We start from the raw sequence: 20,136 nt of genomic DNA on the forward strand, positions 1-20,136 counted from the left end.
AAGGTAATTTAACTGATAAACCTTTGCCTGAATTGGATGGTTTATTTCACTTTTAACGCATATCAATTTATAAAAAATAAAAAAATGACATAACTGATATGCTTTAAGTACAATTTATTTTTTTGCTAGAATTTTTTTCTAGGTGAAAGAAACAATTAAAAATTAGAGCATTAATTTATTGATTTATTTTTGACTACTCACTTTGCAATCAAACTGGTGTCACATGGCAGACTTTTGTCACCATTTTCTGTATTACAGAAATTTATAATTTTTTTACAGAGCTTTTCGTAATTCTTTAGAGGATTTCTCATACAACGGATAGTAATGCTCTTTAGAATAAAATTTGGCTACTGTCTGAATTTCTTCTTAGGAAGTGTAACTTGTAACATGAATCTGCACCTATCAGAATATCTTACTGTGGGTGAAGGAACCAGTCCTTTTAATGGCAGACTTTGTTTCCAAGTGTATATGAGAAACCTACTTTATAAATACTTTAGTGTAGATATTTATAATTTTACTGTTATCAAAAGTAGGTACATAGAAAGTGTACAGATATACAGTAGTTCATATGAAACCACTGATAATATCAAGGCATTGATAAGGTGGCTCTCTGATAAATATTTTGGACATTCCACATAAAAGTCAATTGCATAAAAAAAAAAAATACTCAGAAAAATGGGAACTACGCTACCTATAAAAATTCTAATGAAAACAATTTTTTTTTAACATGTTAAATTAGATTGAACATATTTTGCTCTAAAATTTGGGACCATATGATATAGAGTAATTCAAATCGCTTCTATATACGTATTTTCAGGTACTGCTAAAATTGCCCAAGATTTTACACTAGAAGAGTTATTAGCGCAGTTGTAAGTCCCAATATTTTAATAACAAAAACTTAATTATAACCAAAAAAAAATGCAAAAATCATTAGGTAGCGTAAAAAAAACTAGTTGTTTTTAATTGCTGTGTCAGTCTGCCATGATGATGATAATATTGAACTGAGAAAGAGAGCACAATAGAAATTACAGGTTATAAAAAAAATATGATAGTTATTGTATTTTATGATTTTCTTTCATGCTTGCATTTTAAGTCATGAGAATCCTCCTGATGAATATAGTTTCTCACTGCTAAAAATTTAAATAAATGCTTTTGTTAAAACAAAAAGATTCTGCTAATTAAATATTAAAAATTTTGTTTATCCAAATTTAAAGTCATATTACATAGAATTTAAACCTTGTCTGATTTTAATTGTTCTATTTTTTTGTCACAAACTTATTAAATACTTTTAGCTTTACATTTACTTTTATTAAATACTTTTAATGGAAAATAATAATCTTATTTCTTCCTATTTTAAAGACTAAAAAAAAAAAATAGCTGAAGAAAGTAACCAATATTCCTATGCCAAATGGTAGAAAAGATGGAATCTCAGAAAATAATGAAGTAGATGTAACATAAATTGGAAAATTCATCTGGATCACTTTTGATATAAAACTTACTAGGAAGTGACTGATACAAGACATCATTTGTCAAAGAAATTCAACTATGTGAGACTGACCTGTTTTTATTATAAAATTTGTGCATTATATTGGAATAGAAAATTTTTTAAATTATATTAACAATGACATCTTGCTGTAAAAGATAAAAGAAAAGTCTACATTTTATGATATTATAAATGAGATTATGAAAAAACATCAACATTAAATAGAGCTTGAGTCAGCACAGGCAAAATGTCTAATTTCCAAACATGAACAAAAAGGAGTACAGAGGATCTGCTTTTGTATGAACCTGTGAGGTAAAGTTTCTGGTGCTTTCAGCTGATGATGGATCGGCTACAGAATGACAGACAGAACAAAAAAAAAACATCCTTGCTTAATTGAGATATACCTGTTAGCAGTGTTTATTAAAAAAGTATTCACTATTTTACCTTATATACAACATTATTTAACGGTTATTTGTATTTCTGGTTAATCCCTTAATATTTGTAATGCATATATTATCAGCAATGTAAAGTATACACATAATTTACTTAGTGTATTGCTGTATAAGAAGGATACATGAATGTGTATATACAATATACAAATTAATATGAACAAGAGGGAATTTTTAGTTAATTATGTTGTATCACTGATTCCAGATGTATACAGCTATTTCCCTCAATTTCAAGTATTGCCTGAAAATATCTTGTTTGTTTTGAGAGGTTATGTGTATTGCTTACCTATTTTATTTTGGTTTCTTTTAGTATAGTGACCTTCTTGTGATTTTGTTAATAAATTTAGAAAAGTAACAATATGGATTTAACTCCTAAGAATAGGAGCAAGGTAATAACAATCAATGAATATAATCATATGACTCAAACACAGGTAGCAGCAGAGTGTAAGGTTAGTCTAGGTGTAGTTAATAAGATAAGTAAGACAAAATCTTGGGACGAGCTCAATTTCACCCTAACAAAAAGGTTGCTGTGGAAGAAAATGTAAAACCACTTTAAAAGATGAAGCTGTTTTACATAGCATAAGTAAAATTAATCCTCAGAAGAATAGTTTTGAGTTACAAAAAGATTTAGAATCAACTGGTGTGAAAATTCACGATTCTACTGTACGTAGAAGACTTCTGGAAAATGTTCGCAAGGCATGAAGGCCTGTAAGAAAACAACTTCTTACAGATGTCATGAAGAAGAAAAGGCTTTTTCAGGCCAAAAAATATAAAAACTGGGGTGCTGAGACTTTGAGAAAAGTTATTTGGGAAGAGTCATTTACTAGTTCAGGATGTAGGCGTGTCACAAGTCCAAAGAAGCGATGAGTGGGTTTCGCCAAAACACATCAAACAAGTTGTAAAGCATCATTTACAGATGCTTTAGGAATACCTCAACTACCTGGGATCTAAAACTTTAGTAACAATCTCTGGAATGATGGACAGTGAAAAGTGCATCCCATTATTGGAAAACAGGGCTCTACCAGAACTTCAAAATGTTTTTCAACAAGATTTGGCCCCTGCCACTCAGCAAAGAAAGTTAAGCTTTTAATGTCTCAAAAAGGGATTCAGTGTTTGGACTGGCCTGGAATTTCATCAGACTTGAACCCAATTGAAAGTTTGTGGGCAATTGTGAAGAAAAGACAGAAAAATGGACTGCACTACCAAAGACAAGATGATTTGTGTTGTACTTAGGAATATTTAATATGACTGAATTATATATATATATATATATATATATAATGCTTTTAATTGTGAATACTTACTACTAATCTTGTATTAAGATCACAAATTTATATTTTATAAATTACACTGGTGAATTAAACAAAAATAATAATAATATAAATTAACAAATAAATAAATATAAATATACAATCTACAGAAAGTAAAAAATTAAAAATTAAGGAATTAATATCAATAACAAAAGCCATTTTTAACACACCAATTAACACTGCAGTATTAAGTTAACCTATTTGCTCTTGAATTTTTTCAGAACTTGGTGGCTTTATAAGTCTTTTTTTTAATGAATAATGAATGCATGCCTATGAATAGTGATTTTAATTTTAATGTTTTCTTAACTCGTCAAATGAATACAGTAATTATGCATTTAAAAATAATATTTCTATATTCTGATATAGAAAGGCATTCCTAAAAAGGCATTTTATATGAAGTACACAAAATAAAAGAATTTTTAATCTACTTAGATGAGAAAGAACAAAAGTAAAAAAAAACCTTATTTAGATTCAATATATTCTACTTATATTGAACTTTATTTAGTCCTGCTCTCACCAAAGAAACATAAACATCCTTAATAACTAATAAAAGAAACAAAGAACATCCTCAACCATGAAATCGAATGGTGATCCTTCATCACCATTATTATTGGAATTATCCTAAAATTATTGCTTAAAATTGTCAGAACATGACCATACATAAAAATAAAAAATGTAGTTATAAGTTTAACGATAATAATTCCTTTTTTGGGGAAGACTGTAACAACAACCTATTTATCACTCAACTACAGCTAATCACTTAATTACTCAATAGATTACATTATATATATATATATATATATATATATATATATATATATATACATATTATATTAGAATAACTTATTACTCTCACAAGTTTTCTAATATAAAGGAATTAAATCATGTTTTCATGACTGATATTTATAAGTCTACACCCTCATTGCTTATTTGTGCTACTAAAAGATTCATTTATAAATATATTATTAAATAAAAAATATACAATAATTAAAATATAATAACTATACACTTAACTAGTATAATTAAAACAGCACAGTTTTTGTAACAAATTTAACAATAAAATAATTTTGAACATCTGTATCCAATTATTAATTAACACTAATAATAAAGAAAGATATTTGTACCACATATTTAATGCAATGATAGACTAGAATATTTTGGCAGGACAAAAATATTGCATTAAAAGGTTGTAATAAATTAACATTTTGTAAACATAGATACATACATCAGATCTATAATAACAAAATATACATCAATAAAGGGAGTACTAAATTATCAACCTGTTCGGTTCTAGCTTCAACCAAGGATGCTATCGCAACAGCAGCAGTTGGCTTCAAAAGATTTGATCTTGGGACATAACCTAAAAAAAAAAAAAACATAATTACTTACATTTCACACCTTCATTATAGCTAAAACATTATCACACTGTAACTGAATATCCTAATTTTACAGGTATTGAGTAATATTTAGAAATGGTTAGAGCATTTGTTCTCAAAGTGGGCGATAATGCCTCCTAGTGGGAGCTGGAGGCCTTCAGGGTAAGTGGCACAAAGGCTTACAGAAAATTGGGGGTGTTCAGGTGGTCTAGAAAGGCGATGGAAGATTAAAAAAAAAAAGGCAAAAATTGTGTTTTCCTGATATTTCAAACTAAAATTAAATACCTACTACACTAGTAAAAAAAACTGAATTTTATGATAAAAAATGATTGTATTCAAACTACTTTAACTTTGCAACCAAGAGGCTTAGAGAGACAAATAAAAAAAAAAAATAAAGCTCGAATACTCTACTTTGACAGTATTCTTCAGATTTCAAAAAACCATAAAATTAAAAAGAAAATCAGTGAGAAGAAGAGTTTTTCCTCATGTTTGATCGAGCACATGGAGGAAATGAAATTTTTCCAGTAAATTGCATTAAAATCGTTTAAAAGCTTTAATTTCTTTTATTGTACGTGTCTACAAATTTTCTGAACCAAAATATTCCACTTTAAAAAGAAAAGGCCGCTTTTGTGTTTAATGCTGTACATCTCTCTCAATCTAAGCAACGTATTGATATAAATAAACATGGAAATTAAATGGTTTTGATCTAACTGATCTACTTTTAATGACAAATTGTGAGGTCTTTAATACAGTGTTGCAGGTTTTGGCTTTTGTTCATTTTGTGCCAAGGTTTAAAATCTTTAAAGACTGAGACTGTAACATGTATCAGCTTAACCCAAGATCATGCTGTGGAACCTGGTATTTGATGGATTTCTGGGATTGACATTCCCAGAAGGGGGTCACGGCAGGCATTCGCCAATGACTGTCTCCTGATAGTTTGTGGTAATTCACGATCACAGCTAGAAGCCCGCAGAGGGCTGGATGGACATGCAAAATTTAAAGATTTCTGTGCCCAAGACGAAGTGTATGCTTTTCAAGGGTACAGACAAATTATTGTACAGTTATAACCCCCATATTAAGTATAAGGCTGTGTAATCTGCCAAGTTAGAGTTCATAAGTACCTAGGTGTTTTGTTTGATGAGAAGTTGCTGTTTAGCAACCACATTAGGCAAGCAGTGGCAGACGTTGTCTCTGTGATGCACAAGCTTAGGAGGATTGCCCGGAAGGATTACGGGATGTCAGACCATCATTTGTACATGGTGTATCGAGGTGTCTTCAAAAGTATGACCTCTTATGCTGCGTCCATTTGGGCGCATATGTTGGAAAGAAATCGAGCAGTTATTCAAAATTTAAGAAGTGCCCAGCGCATAGCCTTAATCATATGCACTAATGTGTTTAAAACAACCTCCTATGAGGCTACCACCATATTGGGAAAGGTTCTCCCAATTGATTTAGTGGTGAAAGTTTGGGTGGCCATGAGGAAATTGCGAAGAGGCAGGGAGGCCAAGGTATTTGGGATGCGGTTTCGAGCTGGGTTTGTACCGAAGTGGAACGGTGATCGCAATGCACTGGTTCTAAATTTTGAACAGTTACCTATCTCTCGCCTGCGGAGGAGGCTTTACAGCCTTGCGATGGAAGCATGGCAGCAAGAATGGCACACCACAAGTAAGGGTAGGTCCTTGTATAGATTTATGCAGGACTTGCAGGGATGTAATATGGTGGACAGGTACTTGCTGGCATTCAGCAACCTAGGCGTGGCAGCAAATTGTTATCCTTGACAGAATAAATTTTAATTTATTGACAGGTCATATATTTTAGTATGTAGACGGGGTGTGCCTATCCATTTTAGTTGTATATGACAAGTGAGTGGTGGGACACACAAGTGAGTTGTAGGGCACCATGCTTACTCCGCTCATGCAGTTAGGTAAGCTCTAGGAGCTAATTAGGATATTGGTCGCTAAACCATTTTCAGGAACAGTAACCATTTATGGTATGGACATTCAGTCTTATGCCTTAGGGTGATTGAATGGGGTGGTGGTGGGAAAAATGCCAGATAAACCCCAAGATCATGTTACTTTCAATCATTAAAGATTTCATTATCTCAGCACAAAATGAACAAAATCCAAAAACTGCAATGCTATGTTAAAGTCCTCACAATTTGTCATTACAGCTAGATCAAAACCCTTTAATTTCCATATTTATTTGTATCAATAAGTTTAAAAGTTTTGGAGGTCGCTGGAGAATTTTTGATTCTCAATGCAGGCTGTGGGCGAAAAAGTTTGAGAATCAATGAATGACCTAGACAAATCTAGGGAGATCAGAGGCCAAAGCCCTCTGTTGATATTTCATTCTTCTTTAAAAGCTGAATGAGTGCATGCTAGTGAATTGTTTAATGTGCGACATGTTGCTTCATCTTAATGGAAGAACCCGTATTCTTTTTCACTATCTGTTAACTAAATGTAGAATGCTTCAAAAATTGTACAGAACAATTTGTATAGACAATCCAATCAAAAAATAATGGTTCTACTAAACAATTAACAGAAACAAAATACTACACATTAATTTTCTCATTGTGAAGTGCATGCTCAACATCTTGTGAGGATTTTCAGTCATTGAATACCTGCTGTTGTGAAAATTAACATGTCAGATAAATGAAACCATGCCTTGTCTGACAAGATATACAGTGTCAGATCTATTTGCGCATCAACAATGTTTTTGAAAAGCCAGTCGCAGTAATGAATGTATTTTGGCCTGTTTGGTCTCTAAGTTGTTACACAATATGTTTTCAAATTTAAATCTTGAAGAATATTACAAGATGTCGTGATAATTTAACATAGATTTTTTTTTTAAATTAGTAGAAATTCTTTGAATATCCGCTACTGTCTCTGGAGTCCTAACAGTAAGTCTCCTATTTCATTTTGTGTTTGAAACCAAACCCCATTGTTAGCCATTTCTTAACCAAATCATTTACACTACTCTTTGCTGGAATGCTGTCATTTGAAAATCGTTTTGCAGATATTTGATCCATTTCTTCAAAGGATCAAGAACTCACATAAGCTTTCACTTTAGCAGTCCTTTCTTCAACTGAATTAGGTATTTTAGAAAAATATAACTGAAAAGAACGAAAGTATGCTGAAGCATGAACAGTTTACAACTGACAACAACAGATGAGAGAAGTAACATACATAACTAATAGTTGCACTAATAGTAGTAGTAGTAAATGTTAATAGTAATAGTAGTAGTAGTAGTTGTAGTAAGAAAGATAGCAATGTAATGGTAGTGAAACTCAAATAACTGCAGTTTGAACCAACCCGGTTCAGTTTAAGTATTTACCATTAGCTCTTTTATCTCTTTAAAAGTCATATATCTGATCTCTGATATTGTTACACTGTGGTTTCAAAATTCACTTTTCAACAAAATTTTCTTTTATTTTTCTCTGTAATTAATTTCAATAGCCATACATTGCTCCTTTGTCCTTTCTGTTGATTCCATTTTGCTTATGTCTACAATTCTTTGCCTTCACTTTTACATTTTTATACTTTCTGCTTTCATTTATCAGTTGTAATATATTTCTTCTTATCCAAGGGTTTCTAATAATTATCACCATCTAAAAATTATGTTAAATATTAGAAACATTAGGTATTCTTTAACTTACAGTGTAACCTAAAACCATAATACACGCCTACATTGTTTTATCACAAAAACTGGTTTCTTAATTAAAATCATTATATCCAAAGAAGGAAATTTTGTTTTTGTCTTTTGTACCTCAGGTGCATTACTTATGTCTCTACTGTTATAAAGATTGGAGATTAAGTTTCAAAGATATTCCTGGCTGTTCAGAAATTTTATATACTGCATCTACATAGTAAGGTTGTGGCAGAATTATCCTTTTTTAATGCAAATATATACGGCATTATATAGAGTTCTAAATATTTTTTTTGCAATCTGGAAAAAACAATGTGTAACTTTTTTTTGTTAATTATGTATATTTTATCCTTTTGTATTTTTAAATATTATATCATCCAGCCATATACTTTAATGTTCTGCACTTTGAAGTTCCATATGTGCCAATTTTAGTAGAATTGTCACAATTTCATCAACTTTCAGATTTTTTAGAGTCTTTAGCCAGTGCTTAAACTAAAAGGAGCTTTCAAGTAGAGAAAGAGGTAAAAATATCACAAGCACAAGAAGTCATGTGGTCTAAGAATATCATCTAACATATGATAGTGACATGTGATGCTCTAGAAACATTTATTTCTCTTAGGGCTTATATGAATTCTTTTCACTTGTGAATGGTCATATCATCCTTTTGGAATCAGAGACCCTCATTTCTAGGATTGATGATTTCCAGCTCAAAGAAGTTTTGTTACATCTTGATATAACTGGAAATTACTGACACTGTTCTACCACCACAAAAACAGTATGGTCCTGTTACTCTTAAATCATTAAAATAACTCACCAAATAATGTTATGTAGGCTTTGGAAAGGATGCTCATGTATCTTATAAGGTTTTTTTTTAACTATACTAGAAATGATCATTTTAAAGATTATCACCGACGTAACTTGTATTTCAGAGATTTCCTCCTTTTCATTTCAAGAACCTCCTTTAATTTTTCACTAATTACTTCTTTTAATATATAGTATTCTTTATATTTTTAAAAACTTGGAGCTTTCTGGTACTTTTTTTTAGTGTTTCTGTATGCCTCGCATCCATATTGCAGAATTCTCTTGAAATTGAAGATAAAAATCGTTTACTTCTGTAGTATCTATAGAACTTCTATAGTATCACTCATTGTACAGACTATATAATTGAACAAATACATCATTGACCTTTCTTATTTTACACTCCATGTCTTCATCTGCTCTGCAATTTCTAATCACAACATTCCCTAAATATTGAACTACTGAATATTCTATACATTCTGTTCATTAACCTGAAATCTTTATTCATTTCTTCATTTGCACACAGATTTAGATTTACTTTATTAACTGTTAGTCTAAATATCTGAAATTCCACTTTCCAATTTGAATAATTTCTTTCCTATATCAGTAAAGTTACGTGATGGCAATCATAATCAGCAAATCCAGCTCCTTAAGTCTCTGTAACAAATTGTATTTTTGAATTCTCTTCAGTTACTTATTTCAGTACATTATTGGTCAAGTTAGAACTATACTGGGAGATAGCACCACAGTCTAGAGACCACTGATTCTCAAACGTTTTTGCCCACTACCCACATTGAGAATCAAAAGTTTTCTAGTGCCCCCAAAATTTTTAAATTTACCATCTGCTACAAATAATAATTGCAATTGCTGTTCTTAAGATGAGCTCTTAAAAACAGCATTTAAAATTGCTCTAATTTCCATATTTATTTGTATCGATACGTTGCTTATAACAGGAGATATGCAGAATTAAAGACAAAGTGGACTTTTCTCTTTAAAGTGGAATATTTTGGTTCAAAAAAAATTGTAGACATACAAAACAAAAAAAAACAAAAAAAAAATAAAGCTAGTCTTAAGCTTTTAAACAATTTCAATGCAGTTTACTGAAAAAAGTTTGTTATAAATAAAATTTACATATTTTCACTCTGTTCTATGGACTTCTCATCTCCTTAATTATTCAAACGAAGTTTATCTAATTTGTACGCGATAGTTCTGTCGAAATCCTGCTTATTCACTCCTCAGATGTCTGGCCCAGTACTTTCTTCACTCTATTTAAGACTATCCATGCTGACTATTAATAAGCACAGCAATACCTCTGGAAATATTTGCAAATAATTAGATCCTCCTTCTTAGGTTTTAACTTATCAATTCTTCTTTCCAGTCTGTAAGCATAATTTCCTGTTATTAATCAACAACAACATCTTTTAAAGAAATAATGCTAAAAAAATGTGCGGATAATATCACATCTGTTTTCAACATTGCCAAAGTATTATTGTTTATCCTGTTTGTTTTATTATCTGTGAGTTCCATAATTGCCATTACAATTTTATTTTTTTAGGTTTGTTATTCTATAATTCACATGTATCATGTATTCATGCACCTCCACAATTTTAATACAAACCTGTCAAAAAAGAATACTGCTTTTTGGAATCTGTAGCTCCAGAAAATTGAATGCATTTAGATGATTCAATTGCTAAAATGTTCAGAAGATTTATGGGTTTTTAAAACCACTTTAAGTTATGATGTTCCTCCAGCCAGTAGGTATTCATCTCAGTTGCCACTTCTGCTTAGTTATGTCTAGTAAAACTGTAATGTTAGTAAAACTCTGTTGTTACAGTTGCACAAAATAAACAATTATTTTACTACAAACACACTTGAAGTATATTCTTGAAAGAAGTTCTATTGCAGACAAAATTTAGTCTTCTAGGATAAAGGGCTCTTCTAGAGGAGGTTGTTTAAAAAACATACCCTTTTCTACTGATCCAGCATTTGTTGCCATCCTGCATGAAAAAAATACATCCTGCTTCACTGTCTTTCAGCATTTTCAATTGGTAAAAAAAAAGTATAACACAAATGTTCCCTGTAATGATCTTTGCGAAAAGTCATCCATACACAAGAAATATCAATCAGTAACCTGTAGTATTATACATTCGTAGCACTGATAAAACATAATTTTGTTTCCTAACATGCAATATATGATTTTAATCTGTTTTTTTGATGCTGAAAATGAATATGAACTCAGAATCTTTCTATCACCCACCATTTTAGAAAAATTTTTAAATTTTAATAAAAGGATTTTTTTTAATTTTTCAACGTATAGGTAGCATTTTAAGCTCCTATATTGTATTTTGTTAGCTCGTTTTACTGTTTAACTTTGTTAACAATTTGTAAGCTATAAATAAACAATACTAGACAAAGAATTAAATCATATTATAATCAGATATTATGACATCATATCTAATACTGAAGGTGAGCCTTCATGGTCAAGTCAAGATTAATCATGTCTGTGCAGGTCAAAACATGTAGCTGAAAACACAGCTGTGTTGTTTGTATTAAGCACTGGTTTTAAGAATGAATTAATTTTGTTCAGTCTTACTGCTGTCTTAAGTTTGTTAACAGTGCAGTGTCATAATGCATTGAAATAGTGTAAATGATATGGATGCCATTTGTTATATATGTGGTGAGTTTACTCTAAAATCAAATAAAAAAAAATATTTCACCTTTAATTAAAAATCATCATTTGTACTTTCAGTGTAAAATTGGTGATCAGGATAATACATGGGCTGCTCATATAGTATACACTAATTGTTCTGTATATTTAAGAAGATGGCTGAAAGGTAAAAGGAAGGCTTTGCCATTTGGTGTACCTATGGTTTGGCATGAACCAAAGAATCATGTAACTGATTGTTACTTTTGTTTAACAAGTGTCTGGAATTTCTAAAAAATCTAAAAATACTGTAAAATATCCTTCATTGCAATCTGCAATCAGGCCTGTACCTCGCAGTAAAATTATTCCAGTTCCTGAGCCACCTGTGAATATATGTTTTGAAAGCAGCAATGAAGAATCAGGCAGTACTGAACAAGACAACAATGATTTTGATTTTGAATTATCTTCCAATAAGCCACATCTTATACCAAAAGATGAATTAAATGACTTGGTTAGGGATTTAAATTCATCAAAAAATCAAGCTGAACTGTTACGAACAAGACTGCAAGGTTGGAATTTACTTTTAAAAAAAAATTGAGCTTTCGAAGCCAACAAAAAGAACTTTCTCAGTACTTTATTCATGAAAATAATTTGGTTTATTGCACAAATATTGATGAGCTTATGTTGCACTTAGGAAAAGTTCATAAACCTGAGGATTGGCGACTTTTCATAGATTCGTCCAAGTATAGTTTAAAAAAAGTATAGTTTGTGGTTCTACTACACAACAGTAACAAATATCCTTCGATACCAATCGCTTATGGAATTAATTTGAAAGAGACATACAATGTGATGAAAGACATGCTTGAAAAAATAAATAATAAAATACATAGCTGGAATATATGTGGTGATTTGAAAGTTATATCTATTTTGTTAAAAATGGAGTTAAGCTATATTAAGTACACGTGTTTTCTTTGCGAATGGGACAGCCGAGCTAGGGATAAACATTACCAAACATTTACCAACATTTACCAAAGAGTGGAAGAAATGAGACAACTTAACTCCAAATGGGAAAAATATTATTCATGATCCCTTAGTTGAACCCAAAAAAATATTTTTACCTCGTCTCCATATCAAGCTAGGACTAATGAAACATTTTGTAAAAGCAATGAAGAAGGATAGTGCCAGATTTTTGTACATCAGGCAGAAATTTCTGAATGTAAGTGAAAAAAAAAATTAAAGAAGGAATATTTGTTGGTCCTCAAATAAGAGAGTAGGTCGAAGATGATGTATTTAACTCAATGTTAAATAATGTAGAAAGTGCAGTTGGGCTTCATTTAAAGATGCTTGCAAAGGTTTTCTTGGCAAACAAAGATCCGACAATTACCACGATATTGTTAATAAACTTCTTACTTCATACACAGCTATGGGCTGTAATATGTCTTTGAAAATACATTCCCTCTACTCATATCTGGATTTTTTCCTGGACAACCTTGGAGGCGTAAATGATGAACACAGTGAACATTTCCACCAAGACATTTCGATGATGGAAAGCCACTATAAAGGAAAATGCACTAACATGCTAGCCAATTACTGCTGGACATTAATTCAGGATGTGCCTTAGGCTATTTATAAAAGAAAAGTATCAGCGAAATCATTCTAACACATTTATGGCTATGCAAATTATAAGTTTTACAGATTTTAACTATATTTTCCCTTAATTTTTTGTAGCATAATTTATTTAAAACTAAGGGTGATGGAAAGTTGTATTTGCAGATTCGCAAAAAGCAATTCAAGAAATGGTATCACACTTAGAGAAACATTAAAAAAACTTTTTTTGTGTTTATCAGTGTTATCAGATAATACCAGATTTACTCATAAATTACACTTAGTTATTCAGATTCCAAAATTGTATATTGCACTGATTAATCCAAACATTTGCATGAAAATGTGCTTTATTTGTATACAAAACTACAAAAAAATTAATGATTTAATTAAGAATATAAACACAAATTCAACACAATTAGACTGATCATCACTTACGATCTCTTGTCTAAAGTAAATTTTATATGAATTCAAATCCAAGTCCTTATAGAAAACATTTTGATTTATAATCTATGGAATTTATAGCTCTAAAATTAGATAAATACATTTTTGAAATCCCAACAAATCTAATGCTCTCAGTATTGTCAATATTGATGCTTCAAATCAGTCAAAGATTTCTGCTTGTTCACATCTACTACTTCACTATTTTTTTAAACCAGTAAATAACCATTATCACCATTATCAGCAATAACCATACAACAGTTAGGATACATACATAAGAATGCTCTACTCCATTGATTTCCAAATGATGTGACTTTTTCACATGGGCGCCGCAAAATATTGTAAAAGCTTCATAATTAATTGAACCAAGACATTTATAACTATTAATTTAATGTTAATAAAGTAAAAAAATAATGAAGATACATGAGTTTTGTTTATTTTTATCTCTTACTTATGAGTAGTCATACTTTTACTTAGGTAGGGCGCCATGCAAAAATTGAAAAGGGTGCCATAACTCTGAAAAGTTTGGGAATCACTGCTCTAACCCATTGATTCTCAAACCTTTTCGACCACCATCCACATTGAGAATCAAAAATTCTCCAGCGTCCCCCAAACTATTTTAACTTATTGATATAAATAAATATGGAAATTAAAGGGTTTTGATCTAGCTTTAATGACAAATTGTGAAGTCTTTAATGTAGCATTGCAGTTATTGGATTTTGTTTATTTTGTGTCGAGATATTGAAATCTTTAATGATTGAGACTGTAACATGATCTTGGGTTAAGCTGAGAGCAGGTAATACATGTTGCAGTCTCAATCTTTAAAGATTTCTATACTTCGGCATGAAATGTACAAAAGCCAAAAACTGCAATGCTATATTAAAGACCTCACAATTTGTCTTAAAAGCTGGATCAAAACTCTTTAATTTCCAGGTTTATTGTATAAATACGTTGCTTAGATCAAGAGATGTGCAGCATTAAACACAAAAGTGGCCTTTTCTTTTTAAAGTGGAATATTTCAGTTCAGAAAAATTGTAGACATAAAAAAAAAGAAATTAAAGCTAAAGTCTTAAGCTTTTAAACGGTTTTAATGCAATTTACTGGAAAAATTAAATTTTCCCTCGTGTGCTTGATCAAACATGAAGAAAACTTTAACATTTTAAAAACTTTTCTGCTCACCGATTTTTTTTTTTAATTTGATGTTTTTGAAATCTGAAGTATACTGTCAAAAGTAGAGTATTCATGCTTTAATTTTTTTTTATTCGTCTCTCTAAGCCTCTTGGTTGCAAAGTTAAAGTAGTTTGAATAAAATCTTTTTTTATCAAAAAATATGATAAATAAATTTATCATAATTTTAATTTTTTGTACTAGTGTAGTAGGTATTTAATTTTAGTTTGAAATATCTGGAAAACGTAACTTTTGGATTTTTTTTAATCATCCATCATCTTCCTAGACTGCCTGAACACCCCCAATTTTCTGTGAGCCTTGTGCCACCTCCCCTGAAGACCTCCAGCGCCCACAAGGAGGTGTTACCACCAACTTTGAAAATGAATGTTCTAGGTGCTGTTTTTGCCATTGGAACTTTTTGATGAATAGAGTTTATGAATCAAATCCCCACACTATTAATGAACTGAAGGCAAACATTCAACAAGAAACTGACAGCATTGACAACAACATTTTGTGTCAGATGAGTTCCAATATGATCACTAAAGTGCATTGCTGTGCATCACTTGAGACTTCATACATATGTATACTTTTGCTAATATAAATACAAAATTTAATTTAACTGATCTTTTCTATTTTTTCATTTCATTCATAATATATTATATATCATATATCATATGTATGTGTGTATAGTCTATAGCAGTTCAGTTTTAAGTTACTCCTGGCAGACAGGATTGCGTTAAATAGAAAAGTTGTTTCACAAGGAAAAGAAACTAATGCTGATTGCAAAGATACAATATTTCAATTTGACAGAGTAGTACAAACTGATGATATGCCATTTAATTTTAAGTTGTCTGGGAAAGCTGAACTGAATAACTAGTGTTAGAAATTGGAGATGTACACTCAGCTTTCAATAAAGGGCTATTTTTATCACACTAACACACTAAAAAAAAAAAAAAAAAAAAAAAGGTTTTACACATGTGCTTTCAAATCATTAATTAGAATAATTACTTATACATTAGAATGAGGCATAGAAGATAAAGCAGATGAAGACAAATTAACCTTTAGATTAATTTTGAGACCAGTTTGAAAAAAAGCAAAGCCACTAATATGAGATTTGTTGACCTTGAAAAAGCATTTAACAGAAAGGGATGTAAACATTTGAAATAGTAGGAAAACTGGACTGAAATAAAGATACAAAAAGTAATTTATTTATACAAGAATCAGGAAACTGTCAAAGTGAAAAATGAGCAAAGGCAATTTACATACAGAAAAGAGAATGATACTCCCGAACAAGAAAAGACTACTACTGAAAGAGAAAGGATAACCCTACTCTTAATTTAATTTGCACGTGGAAAATGTAAGAGCTAAATGAAATTAATTGCTGTGATGACTACAACTAATTTACTGAAATAAGAAATGAGTTATAAGTAATGAATGGTATCAATTCACTGTTACGGGAAGAATTCAATTCAAAATTAAACAAGAGTACAATAAAAATAATGAGATGACAGAAAGAAAGTTGGCAAAAAGTTAAATTTTAAGGTAGGAGAAAACAATAGTCAAAGAATTTTGTTGTATATGGTAGTTAATGTTTGTGATAGGTAATAGATGATAAATGAAGCAAAGAAAATATCAAAAACACACTTTCACAACATACAACAAAGAAGAGCATTTACTCAGAAAACTTATCAATAAATATCAAACATATTAAAACGAAATAATTAAAAATATTTGAGTGGAGGGCCATGCTTTATAGTATTACTGTGGATAACAGTAAGTTTTAAAAACAGAAAACAGAGACTTTTGAGATGTCTTTTTACAGGAGTATGTTGAAAAGTAAGTGGCCTGATAAGAGTACAAAATGAAGTCTTAAGAGGAACTGGATAATAACAGTGAAGCCTGTGACAGAACCTTGTAAAAAGAATGTTGAGTTTGAAAGATCAACACAGGAAACAAAAAGATGGAAGGAATTCATCAAAACAACTGAAGACCCTAAAAATTTTAAAACCTATAGTTACTTCAACTTGAAATTAGGATATATTTTTGTTAACTCATAACATAATATATAAAACTAGAATTAGAGTTTTAATCTGTAAAGAAGTGCTATAAAATAATTAAATTTACCACTGTTATTAAATTTACTCACCATAATGTATTAGGGCAATAATTAGGAACAATTGTGAAATAAAACAAGCTGCAGAACCTTCTTTAGTTTTCCTTGACCCTAAAAAGAAGAATCACATATAAATTAATTTATGGTATAAGATATAATGTTAATATAACAAGATTCACATTGTTATTCTGGTATCTACCTAATTCATGATCCATAAGTAACTGTGTTCCTATTTTGTGTAGAAAGTGACCTGTAGCTTGTTAAAACATTTAGATATAAGAATAAGATCTTAATTAGAAGCAGACTGGTTTTTCTTTTTATGAGATTAAACCACAAACTTCACTCTTCTCCAATTCCTCTTATGCTTCTTCATTTTGAACTCAAAAGCTTCTAATCTCTATTTTTAATAATATTTATGATATTTGCTTATGTTTGCTCTGCAGTGATTCAGTTTTATGTTGCTTAACCTGTATAATAGTATACATTTCTAAAATTTTATTTCTAACTGAAAATATCTGCATAATGTTTGGATGACATTTCATCATTAACATTTTGTAATTAACAATTCAAACCACTAAAAAAAAATTATTATTACTCAGTTAATATTTTCAAATTCTAATACAAGGATAGCTTGGTCTCCTCCTTACATAACATTAATCAGTTAGTTTCTAGTCCAATGTGTAATTTTAATACTTTAAAGGAGATTTTTGTAACGTTAGCTTCTGGCTAAGCAAGACAGTGATTGTGTTACAAAGTAACCAGTTAAAATTCATAAATATTTATTGGATGTAATTAATTGAATAACAAAACAAAGAAAAATAATTTCCCAAAAACAATAAAATGCTATAAAAGAATAGGCTTATTTCACCAGGGAATAAATATAGCACAAAAAATTGAGAAGGAGCCATGACTGAAAGGAATTCCATGCTTGTCCAAGAAATACTAGATTAAATGTGACAGATATGCAGGTATGTTTTGTGATGGAACTGTTACATGCATGACTGATTTCTTGTTTGAACTGCATCATGAAGATTACACAGAACCTCCAGATAGAATTGTTTGTTAATAGTTAGGCTTTCTGGTGGATATTTATGTTGCAATTCACAGTAGAAAAAACACAGTCATCACTTCTTTCACTTCACTTCTCACTTATTTGCTTTTGCTCAGTCTTGGGAATATAATGACTTCCATTGTGATGAATGAACTTTAGTTTCTGGGCTGTATGTATACACCCAAGATTCATCACCAGTTACTACAGGCTTAAGGAAATTCAGATGCAATGGTGCACTTTAGCATGTCCTGTGAACATCAAAACGAATCTCTTTTGGCCCATGGTCACAACATTGTGACATGGACATGCATACCAAAATCTTTCATTAAAATTGTGTATACATAATCATTGCTAATTCTTATGTCATTTGAAATTTTACAGATGGTTGGCTAATGATTATGAGTATTAAAAAATACATGTTGTTAATGACATTTCAGCTTGTTAATAGCTACTGATGGAAGATTGTTTTGCTGGTCACTCTTAACTGAAGTTTGGATTTTTTTGAAAACAGTTAATTTATGTAATCCCTACAGCTTTGTTCCTGAAAGCCAGTTTAATCTTACTAAGTATTTTGCTTTGAGTATCACAAGCTCTTGGCATAACTTTTGAGGTAGTAACACTAATTAATATGTTCTATCATTAAGCACAATATAAAAATGTGGCAAGCAATGTAACAATAACATGAACAATGAATAACTCAAGTGCTCTATGAAATTAAAAAAACCATGTACCCACACTAACGACTGTGCTATACTCTACCAAGCTTTAACACTCACATTCAAATACTTTCTGAGAAAAAATGTAGTCAGATAATTTTTAAACAGACCTTTGTACACCAATGAGCTCAGTTGAACACCTGTATTATCAGTGTGATTTCATTAACTACCATATACAATTATGTATTAAAAATTTAATTAACATAAAGTTTCATTTTTTCAGGTAATATTAATACATATTCTGCATCCAGTGGATATGGGCATCAATTAAAATGTAAATATAAAATAATTTTATAAAAAGGATCATAAAAACCAATTAATGTAGATTTTATAAAAGAATAACACTGGTTAAAAATTTAATGACATTTTCAATTCTTTCTCAAGTTGTAAAATGTAATACTCATTTATATTGAAATAACGCAATTTAATATTTAAATTGCAAATTTAAATTTTAAATTGATAACCTACGTTACAACCAAAATGGTCGCTTTAATTATGTTTGCATTAATTACACTGAAAGGTATATTTAGCAACTCATATTAGTATTCACTGATACTAGGAAATTTTATTTTGTGTTCTAAATAAGAAAGGAAACTTTTTATACATGTGCAAGTGAATTAGATTGATATGATTAAAAATTCTGATGCACACCATTTGAGATATCAGGAAAACAGTATATACTGTTTAAATATAAACTAAATAAACAATTTCTTGACACAACACAGTGTCAAGATTTCAGTGTTGAAATCAACACTCGGTAACTACAAGTTAATGCACCTGAGTAATTCTAAATACTCTGTTTAGGGTCATATAGGAGGTAAAATTATTACAGGGAATTATAACATGTGAAAAGACATGAAAAACAGTAGGTTGTTTAAAAGGTTAAAATAGCTATTAATAAGTAGAAGAATGAAATGTGTTGCATAATCTTTTTGAAGTGGTGGAAAATGCTATTTTTTGACTGATCAATTTTTTATCATGATTTTATGTCAATATATATCAGGAAACATAGACAGCAATCCAAAGTAGTATGGTACATTAGATAAAGACATCAAACAGATATTAATGTTAACTGTATTTTAAATTTTTTTCATGGTTAGCAACAAGGTCATGAATATGATATAGGTATAATATAGCGAGGGCATACCTACTTAGGCCTGAATTAAATGTTCTATCAAATATATTTAACTTTATTTTAAATTATGATTCAGCAAATGAGAAATGCAGAAGAAAGGGAAACATGAAACAATGCTGCCATTGAACATGAACACTGAACATGAAACAAGTTTATAACCTATTCAACTAAATACTGTTATTTAGATAGTGAAACAATGACATCAG

At 30.3% G+C, this 20,136-nt stretch overlaps 1 protein-coding gene across 9 annotated transcripts in view; it reads right to left on the reverse strand.

Annotated features, from left to right (window-relative positions):
- Dolk (Dolichol kinase) overlaps positions 1–20,136 on the reverse strand; it is a 77,171-nt gene that overhangs the window by 22,737 nt on the left and 34,298 nt on the right. For 4 of the 9 annotated variants that reach the window (XM_075368621.1, XM_075368611.1, XM_075368570.1 and 1 more), the window contains exons 7-8: positions 17,062–17,139; positions 4,523–4,602 (exon numbers count right to left, since the gene is read on the reverse strand). In XM_075368621.1, the coding sequence (XP_075224736.1) occupies positions 4,523–4,602; positions 17,062–17,139 (158 nt within the window). Of the gene's footprint in view, positions 1–8; positions 1,833–4,445; positions 4,603–17,061; positions 17,140–20,136 lie in introns of those variants that run through there. The other 5 variants (XM_075368589.1, XM_075368635.1, XM_075368580.1 and 2 more) reach the window with 4 other exon arrangements.

This window comes from Lycorma delicatula, chromosome 1 (genome assembly GCF_047948215.1).
Source record: "Lycorma delicatula isolate Av1 chromosome 1, ASM4794821v1, whole genome shotgun sequence".
In the NCBI taxonomy this organism is placed as follows: domain Eukaryota; kingdom Metazoa; phylum Arthropoda; class Insecta; order Hemiptera; family Fulgoridae; genus Lycorma; species Lycorma delicatula.